The sequence below is a fragment of the Myotis brandtii genome, unplaced genomic scaffold, assembly GCF_000412655.1.
Source record: "Myotis brandtii unplaced genomic scaffold, ASM41265v1 scaffold94, whole genome shotgun sequence".
NCBI classification, from domain to species: domain Eukaryota; kingdom Metazoa; phylum Chordata; class Mammalia; order Chiroptera; family Vespertilionidae; genus Myotis; species Myotis brandtii.
The window spans coordinates 1507669-1517384 of record NW_005371876.1 but is presented as its reverse complement, the minus strand read 5'-3'; the positions used below and the strand labels follow the sequence as shown (position 1 = coordinate 1517384).

The following is a 9716-nucleotide window of genomic DNA, read 5'->3' as shown; positions in this document are numbered from 1 at the left end:
TTTTTTTTATTCTGGGATTTATTTACCTTCTATGGCTGTCACTGGAGCTGAGAGCCGGCTCCAACTTGAGGCCTCGGCTGCTGAAAGCAGGTATCTGTGGTTTGTTTGGCTTCTATAATTGAAACACTGCTGCAGCTCCAGCTCTGAGACCTCGGCTGGCTGAAAGCAGGTATCTGGGTTTGTTTAGCTTCTATAATTGAAACATAGTTGCTTTCGGAGCTGTTGCTTTCAGGCTCAGAGCCGGGCCGTAGCAGGCAGGAAACCTTGGCTTCCTCCATCACAGGGGCAACCAAGCCTCATGTTCGCTTCAGCTGCGTGGCTGCCGGCCGCCATCTTGGTTGGCAGTTAATTTGCATATCGCCCTGATTAGCCGATGGGAAGCGTATCAGAGGTACAGTTAATTACCCTATTTGTCTTTTATTAGATAGAATTCCCTTAAACATTTCATGTAATACTGGTTTGTTGGTGATGAACTCCTTTAGCTTTTCCTTGATTGTGAAGCTATTTATCTAACCCTCAATTCTAAATGAGAGCTTTGCTGGGTAGAGTAATCTTGGTTGTAGCTCCTTGCTATTCATCACTTTTAATATTTCTTGCCACTCCCTTCTAGCCTGCAGTTTCTGTTGAGAAATCAGCTGATAGTCGTATGGGTGCTCCCTTGTAGGTAACTAACTGCTTTTCTCTTGCTGCTTTTAAGATTCTCACTTTCTTTAACTCTTGGCATTTTAATTATGATGTGTCTTGGTGTGGACCTCTTTGGGTTATTCTTGTTTGGGACTCTTTGTGATTCCTGGATTTGTAAGTCTATTTCTTTCACCAGGTAAGGGAAGTTTTTTGTCATTATTTCTTCAAATAGGTTTTCAATATCTTGCCTTATCTCTTCTTCTTCTGGCACCCCCATAATGTAAATGTTAGTACCCTTGAAGTTGTCCCAGAGGTTCCTTACACTATCTTCATATTTTTGGATTCTTTTTACTTTTTGCTCTTCTGATTGGGTGGTTTTTGCTTTCTCATACTCCAAATTGTTTATTTGATTCTTGGAATACTCTCCTCTACTGATGAATTTCTATAAGTTATTCTTTTTTTCAGTCAGTGTATGATTAATTTCTGCCTGGTCCTCTTTCAGGTCTTTGACATTCTCACTAAGATCCTTGAAAGTCTTGTGAAGATCCTTGAGTAAACTTTTAACCATAGTTTTGAATTTTGTATCCAGTAGTTTGCTTTCTTCCATTTCTTTTATTTGTGACATGTTTTTTTGTCTCCACATTTTGGCTCCTTCCCTGTGTTTGTTTCTATGTATTAGGAAGAGCTGCTATGTTTCCTGGAATTGGTAGAGTGGCCTTGTATTGTAGGTGTCGTGTAGGGACCAGTGGCTCAGCCTTCCCAGTCACCTGAGGTTGGAACTCTAGGTGTGCCTCTGTGTGGTCTGTGTGCACAGTTGTATAGTTGAGCCTCAATTGCTGTTGGCGTCACTGGAAGGGGTTGACCTCCAGGCCAGTTGGCTTTGAGGACTAGTTGCAACTACAGTGGGAGAGCTGCTGTGCAGGAAACACCCCTATGGAGCAGGACTTGCTTCAGTGGGGCTTTGGTGCTCATTGAGTCTGCCTCTTGAGTGTGTCACTTGGAGATATGTAGAGTTGTAATCTGCTATGATCTAAAGCTGTCCACTGAGTGCACTGGCTCTAGTGCCTCCAGGGAGGTGCAAAGTCAACCACTGCCTGGGGCCACCCTGCAGGAGCTATAGAAGGATCTGCACATGGCTGCTATTTTTCTATTTGTATTGGGCTTGGAAGTGCCTAGGCAAGCCCCAGCTGTGAAGCAAGGGAAGGTGGTGCTAGTGCTGGGTCTTGGGCCTTTTATTGATAGGTTTGTGGCATATTGTCACCAGCTGCAGCTTATTTGAGAGATTTTAGCAAAGTCTGAAACCTGAGCCAGGATAAGTCATTCATATGGAAAAGCTGCTGCAAATAGCTTGGATGGGGCTTCAAATTGGATGGGGTGGAGTCTTAAGGAATCCCCAGGGGATTTTTTTGCAGGGTGGAGCAAACAGTGTGCTCCAGGCTGATGGAGACTCAGCTATGGCTGCCAGTCAGCCCTGCAACAAGGGAGGTCCCAGCACAGGAATAATGACCCCTGTGAGCACCCCTGTGTGGGAGAAAGCCACCCCCGAGTTCCTGCCCTGATGCCAAACAATGTAGTTTCTCCCCATATGTGTCTGGGTTTCCAAAAGCCACCATTGCTGGAAGTCTGAGTAACTTTGTGCATCGGCCCTTTAAATGGAACACCTGGGTCTCCAACAGCCTCTTTGTCACTCAGCCACAATACCCACTCATTTTACAGCCCCTAGTTGCGGGAACTTCACTGGACCCTTGGGCTGGGGAGCTGGTGTGGAGCTGGGACCCCTTGCTCATCACGGGCAGCCTTCGCAGAGATGATCTCCCTCCCAGTTAATAAAATAGCACACATGGATGTCGGACCAGCCCAGTCCATGCCTCTGCCCCTCCTATCAGTCTCAATGTACTTATTTCTTTACTTCTCTAGTTGTAGTACTTCCATTCAGCCAGCTTTCAGGTGGTTCTGAATGATGGATTGTTCTGTATTTTAGTTGTAATTTTGATGTGGTTATGAGAGGCGTCAAGTACAGGCATTTACCCATGCCGCCATCTTGGTTCTCCCTAGGTTATATTGACAGGTACTTATTCATTGCCATTTTTTTTTCTTTTTACCTATATTCTTCTCTCTATTTCTTTTTCTTCTTAACTCCCTTTAACATTTTTTTCAATGCTGGATTGTTGGTAATGTACTCCTTTATTCTTCTTTGGGGGGGATCCTGGGAAGCTCTTTATTTGCCTTCAATTTTAAATGATAGCCTTGTTGGATAGAGTAGTCTTGATTGAATGCTTCATGTCAATCCCTTTGGCCTGAAGTGTTTCTGTTGAGAAATCACCTTACATTCTAGTGGGTACTCCCTGATAGGTAACTTTCTGTCTCTGTCTTGCTGCCTTTAAGATTCTTTCTTTGTCTTTAATGTTTATCATTTTGATTATGATGTGTCTTGGAGTGAGTCTCCTTGGGTTCATCTTGATTGGAACTCTCTGTGCTTCCTGAACTTGTGTGACTTTTTTGTTAACCAGGTTAGGAAAGTTTTCTGTCATTATTTCTTTAAATAGGTTCTCTGTTCCTTGCTCACTTTCTTCTCCTCCTGGTACCCCTGTGATGTGGATGTTGTTACCTTTTATGTTGTCCCAAAGTTCTCTTAAACTATCCTCCTGCTTTTTAATCGTTTTGCCTTTTTGCTGCTCTAATTGTGTATGTTTTTTCTACCTTGTCTTCTAAATCACTGATTCGATCTTCTGCCTCATTCAATCTACTTTTGATTCCTCCCAGTATATTCTCAATGTCAGATATGCTATTCTTCATATCTAACTGGTTTATATTCATGGTTTGTATTCCTTGTTTCATGTCTTGTAGTTCCCACTAAGTTCCTTGTAATTCTTACTAAGTTCCTTGAGCATCATTATAACCGTTACTTTGTACTCTATGTCTCATAAAGTACTTACCTCCATTTCATTTTGCTCTTTTTCTGTAGTTTTCTCCTGTTCTTTTCATTTGGGTTCTGTTTCTTTGTTTCCCCATTTTGGCTCTCTCATATTGTTTGTTTCTATGTATTATGTAGATCTGCTGTGATTCTCAGTCTTCGTGGAGTGGCCTTATTTAGTAGGTGTCCTTTGGGACTCAGTGGCACAGTCTCCTTGATACCCTGTGCTGCATGCTCTAGCAATGCCCTGGTGTGGGTTATGTGGGCCCTCCTATTGTAATTGGGTCTTGATTGCTGTTGGCCCATTCATGGGTGGGATCAACTCAGGCTGGCTGACCTTGAGGCTCAACTTGGACCATGTTATGCAAGCTGTTGGACAGGTGCAATCTTGATGTGGCTTCTGTGGTCCTTGATTAAGTTTCCTCTTCAGATAGTCTCTAGTTAGTAATTCAGGGTGAATGTTCCCCAATTTTGCATTAACTTCAAGTTTGGTTCTGGGAGGCGTTGTGAGCAAGATCCACCTACTTCGCCACCATCTTGAACCTCCTGCATATATCCTGTCCACAGATTATTTTAAAGCAATTCATTATTTCACCTCTAAATATTTATCTCTCTTATAGTTAAGGACCATTTTAAAAACATAATTTAATACCATTTTCATACTTTTAAAAACAACTGTAATAACCTAACTTCTTTCCTCAAAAGCCATTGCCCCTTGCTGTAGTAAGGCAGTACAACTCTTACAGATGAAGTGCTGGTTTACATAGCACCTAAGTACCTGTGTTGATGACTTGCGTTACCATTTGATGAACAGAGGGTGAAATACTTTCTGTGGTTGAAGACAGAAAACTTCACTGAATTTCTTATGTATTTGTTTCTTTGTGAGATTTCATAGTACAGCTTGAGTATGGAGTGATACTTACATAGTTACCTTGGGAGCTTTTGATACTATTGACAGTCTGTTTTATCTGGGAACATTACATTGAGAACCAGACACATTTATTTTCAGGTATCAGCTTCCTGTCTTGTTATATTTTTAAGTACCAAAAAATCCACTATGCTTTAGTTATTTTGGCCCTTCTAGGTGCTCATTATATTATCAGTCAGTTTGAGCTCTGTATTACCTTGTATTAATGTGCAGGTGTAGATGGGAATGTGCGTACATTTATCAATTATCTGTGGTTTTAAGTAATCTGTAGCTTATCATACTTTCACTAGAACTGACTATAGGGTAAATAAAATTGCACTTATGAAACTAAGATTTTTCTTGTTAGGAATGGCTATAACATAACTTGATCAGTCTTAGGGTTTTAGATTTCTTCACTGTTTTACCTATAGCAACTACAATTATCATTGACATAGTACCTTAGTAAATATATTTATGTATTTTATTGTTGACAGTATTATAGATGTCTCCTGTTTTCCTTAACCAATTTTAAAAACTTTAAAATTCTACTTTGATGGTCATAATTTTGTGAAGGTCTAATGTTAATGTCACCCTTATAAACAGCTTACTAACTTATCTAGTAGTTGTCAAAGTTCAGATCTGATGGCACTGAACCCTTTGAAATAAATTGACATAATTTAAAATTCTAACATCCATTTTCTAGCTTTTTACTCTGTATTTTACACTGCGCTTTGAGTGCTTATGCTTGGCAATGTTGTGTAGCTAGGTTGGTTAAAAAAGACCCAATTTACAACTTGTTACTGATTTTAGTATTCTGACCTTTGAAATGAAATTAGTAATAGCATGATTGAACATCTAGAATATCATTGATTAATTGCTACTGTAATAAGGAAGAGAAAAATCCATACCCCTAATAAGTTTATGCTTTCCTTATCCATACATTTCTACTGTCATTTGTCATTCCCAGGGCTGTTTATAAAAATAGAAATAGGTATATCAGAGTTCTTACTCCCCAACTTCATCTAAACTCTTAAGTTTCATGGAAGGTGGCCATGCTGTTGTTAACTTGACTTTTGTTAATTATTTTTAACACAGTTCTCAGTTTGTATTGATTTCTATTAGAAAAGTCTTTATTGTGAACAGAAAATAACTGTTAGTATAAAGTGAGCTTTTCTTCCCCTTTTTCTATTTTTTCTTTTACTGTGACAAGATAAAAATTTTGAGACATTCTAAATTAAAATCATAGTGACTGGAGAGTGAGAGAAAGAGACAGAGCAATTAGCCTGTTGATAGCTATTAATAGCTCTGGTGAAAGACTGCTTACATTCCTGTATACCTGTTAGAATTTAGGATTAATTTCCAGTGGCTATTTCTGAGATTATCCAAAAGAGAGAATAGCCAGACACCATAGAACCCCAGGGGCCTCCCCTGTTTATTTACACATGAACTTTCTAATCTACTGCCCACTGCTAATCTATAGGAGCAGACTTTTTTTCCCCACTCTGCTGCCTATCCCAGAACTAGCCCTGCTTCACCTCCTCCCACCCCCTTTGTCTGTTGCTAATGTAAATCCTTTCAGAAAGGCTTATATCCCCTTCCTTGCTCCCCCGCCCTCCTCCCCTTACTTGATGTATAAAAACACTTGCAAGCCCTAGCCGATTTGGCTCAATGGATAGAGCATCAGCCTGTGGACTGAGGGGTCCCGGGTTCGATTCCGGTCAAGGGCACATGCCCAGATTGCAGGCTTGATCTCCAGTAGGGGGCGTGCAAGAAACAGCCAATTAAAAAATAAATTTTAAAAATAAATTAAAAAAACTTGCAAAACTCCAGGACAATGGACATTCCTATCTTTCCTACGTAACCTTGCTGATAGTGGTTTAGACTCTATGCCCCAAGATTAGTCTCTTGGGTTTTTTTTTTTTGTTTTGGTTTGGTTTTTGTTTGTTTGGTTTTTTTTAGTAATGGCCTAATATACCTTTAAAAAAAAAAAAAAAAAGACTTTCAGGCCCTGGCCAGTGTGACTTAATTGGTAGGAATGTCATCCTGTTCACTAGGAGGTGGTGGGTTTGATCCCTGGTTGCCATGTGCAGGGTCACCGATTTGATGTTTCTCTCTCACATCGATGGTTTTTTTTCTCTCTCTCTCCCTTACTCTCTTTAAATCAATAAAAATTATAATAATAAAAAGACTTTAAGCCATGGAAGTTAAACATTTTTTGTTTAACAACTGTTTGAGCCAATTTTTTCTTTTCCAAACAAAATTCTGAATCTTAATCTTTTCTTTGCCAGTGTGCAAATCTCCAGGGAGTCAAGATGCTCTGTTCTAATGCAGAAGGTGCATCCCTGAAACTGTGTAATTTTGAAGATCCTTCTGGTATTAAAGCCAATTTAGAAGGTGAGATTCTGTCTATAATTACCTTTTCTACGGGGAAAACATACCATTAAGTAAAAAGCCCAGCAAAGTAATTGTTACAGGTAAATCATAACCATAGCTGGGTAGATTTCCTCTGTCACCGTGCTTGGAGAATTTGCACAGGAATCAGTCATATCTTGGTCTGAGTCGTAGGCTAACCAACATTGAGAACTCTGGGAGATCCATTCTCTGACATTTAATGAGGCCTCAGTCTCCTTAAACTTTCAAACAGAGCAGCATATTCTTATGCTGACCAAAAGTAAGAATTTCAGTTTGCACAAAGCCAGGCAGTTTTTGTCATTTTTAAATTTAATTTTTTGTTTATGAATTTCTTATTGCTCTCTTGTATCTGTGCACTGGTCACTTTGTTTACTTGTGTATTTAGAAAGCATAGTACTCTTCTCCCTTGTCAGAAACTTATGGAGGCATATTATAAAAGTGTTAATTATCCTAAGACCGAATTGAATTACTCCCTCAAAAATATAGACTAAAACATTCTTAAGTCATAGTATGAGCTAACACATCATTAACAGTGAACTCTATATATGTAAGTTGATTGAGGCACTGAGATTTATAGTTCAGAATCATTTTCAAAAGTTAGAGAGCCTTGTCATCATTCTTCTCCATTTAAGTCTTAAAGTGGTTTCATTGAAGGTGGGTGACTAGAAATATTTTCAAGTTCAACTAATCCCCAAATATGTTCACTCTAGGTGCTAATCTAAAAGGTGTGGATATGGAAGGAAGTCAAATGACAGGCATTAACCTGAGAGTCGCTACCTTAAAAAATGCAAAGTTGAAGAATTGTAACCTCAGAGGAGCAACTCTGGCAGGAACTGATTTAGAGGTGAGTCACCAATTTTTAAAGAGTTTCTGTAAGCATTGGCCAGGTTGCTCAGCTGCTTGGAGCTTCCTCCCATACACTAAAAGGTTGCATATTCCATTCCCAGTCAGGGCACATACCACATTCCTAGGTTGTAGGTTCGATTCCTATTCAGACACTTAAGGGAGGCAACCATCGATATTTCTCTCTCATGTTGATGTTTCTCTCTCTCTCTCTGTCTCCCCCTTCCTTTCTCTCTAAAAATCAGTAAGAATATCCTCAGGTGAGGATTGGGGGAAAAAAAGTTTTTGTTAATCTAAAATCACTGAGTACCTCATACAAAATTTATTGAAATCATAAAGTAGTTGCCTGGCCCTGGTGGGGTACCTCAGTTGGTTAGAGCATTCGATACACCAGGGTTGCAGGTTTGATTCCCAGGGCACATACAAGAATCAACCAATGAATGCATGAATAAGTGGAACAACAAATCTCTCTCTCTCTCTCTCCCCCTCTCTTTCTCCCTTTCTCCCCCTCCCCCTTCCTCTCTCTCTCTAACGTCAATCAATCAATGAAGTAATTGGCTGGTAAGAACTTTGGGGTAACAGCCAGAACAGCTGGAGGGATGTTTTCTTTCAAGTGCTTATTAAAACAAACCTGAATTCCAGAGCAGGATCAGTTCCTAAGTCAGAGATGCCAGTTTCAGATGGGAAGATTCATTTGACATTCTAAGTTCATTTCATTTCTCGCTTTTCCTTGAGTTTTTCTCATGTAGATAAGTTTGATGAGTGCTTTATTGACCTGATTTATCGTTTTTCTTGTTTCAATTCCAAAAAATTAAATGGGGCCAGATTATTCCTTGAACTACTTGAGAAATTTAAACGATATCCAGGTTTGAAATCAGGTTGGGGAAAGCCTATTCTAAATTGGCATCATATTCTTTTTAATTCTCAGCGTGAGATTTTATTTCAGCTTTCTCATGAGCACTGTTTTCTATATTTTGTCTTGATTTGCCAGTTTTGCCAGCTGGCTCAGTAGCTGTGGATAGGCCTGCCTTGGCGCTGTCCAGTAGCATTCCTGCAGTGCTGGGCATGCTCTGTGTCTGTTCAGTACAGTAGCCATCAGCCCACATGGCTGTTGAACACTGCAAATGTGGGTAGTGTAAGTGGGAAATGAATTTTTAAGTTTATTTAATTTCAATTCATTTCAATGTAAAGGGGCACATTTGGCTGCTGCCATCATATTAGACAGCACAGCCTTATACAAGAAAATCTGGCATAGATTGGATTGTAGAGAACAGTACATCAAAATTTGCTGTTGATTTTTTTTTAATGTTTTGCCTTGTTCTCTTAATACTAAGCAGCAGAATAGCAGATCCTATTAAACTTAAAGGCAAAAGTGCCAGCCTACAGCTGAAGATATAAATTAGTTAAGCACCATTACTTAATTTTTTATTATTTGTTACCATCACCTAAGATGATGACTTTTTTCCTTGATTTTAGATGCCATGTAGTCAATGGTTAAACAGCAAAAGCCTCCCTCTGTCCCAAGTGATTGTAAAGATTAAGGGTTGACTCCTGGGGGTCAGCAGCTGACATTCTGTCCTAAAAGGTGATGTGCCGTCACCCTTCTCTAACTATGGTCCCCACTGTCCCCAGGGACATATTCAGAATCTCTTGTCTCATCTGTCACACTATAATCGCAAGAGAAATTTAAAAGCAATTTGCAATGATGGTGGTAGTTACACTGTTGTATAGGTTTATTAAAACTAATTGAATTGTGCACATAATTTTGGGGTTAAAAAAAGGCAGTTCCTTGCTATAAAAATATTAGGGTTGAGGAATGGAATTTAATTATTAAGTAAAATCTGTTTCAGATTTTTCAAAATAGTGTCTCAATTCTCCCCCCACCCCCTTTCATTGTTGTTGTTCTTAGATTGTGGTAAAATTGTTTAGATAATATTTAGTACATTTGAATCCAATTTTAAATGATTTTAAATGACTGATAGTAAAATACATGATCACAAGGGACGTTTCCTTGTT

The 9716-nt window shown here is 39.3% G+C and overlaps 1 protein-coding gene and 1 long non-coding RNA gene across 3 annotated transcripts in view; one reads left to right on the top strand and one right to left on the bottom strand.

Moving 5' to 3' along the window:
• Nucleotides 1–9716, top strand: part of KCTD9 (potassium channel tetramerization domain containing 9) — a 44724-nt gene that overhangs the window by 32872 nt on the left and 2136 nt on the right. For both annotated transcript variants that reach the window (XM_005885924.2, XM_014533095.1), the window contains 2 exons: nt 6734–6839; nt 7568–7701. In XM_005885924.2, the coding sequence (XP_005885986.1) occupies nt 6734–6839; nt 7568–7701 (240 nt within the window). The remainder of the gene's footprint in view (nt 1–6733; nt 6840–7567; nt 7702–9716) is intronic.
• Nucleotides 5291–9716, bottom strand: part of LOC106724712 — a 6930-nt gene continuing 2504 nt past the window's right edge. Inside the window, exons 2-3 of the long non-coding RNA XR_001360552.1 lie at nt 6303–6307; nt 5291–5300 (exon numbers count right to left, since the gene is read on the bottom strand). This is a non-coding gene — a long non-coding RNA (uncharacterized LOC106724712). The remainder of the gene's footprint in view (nt 5301–6302; nt 6308–9716) is intronic.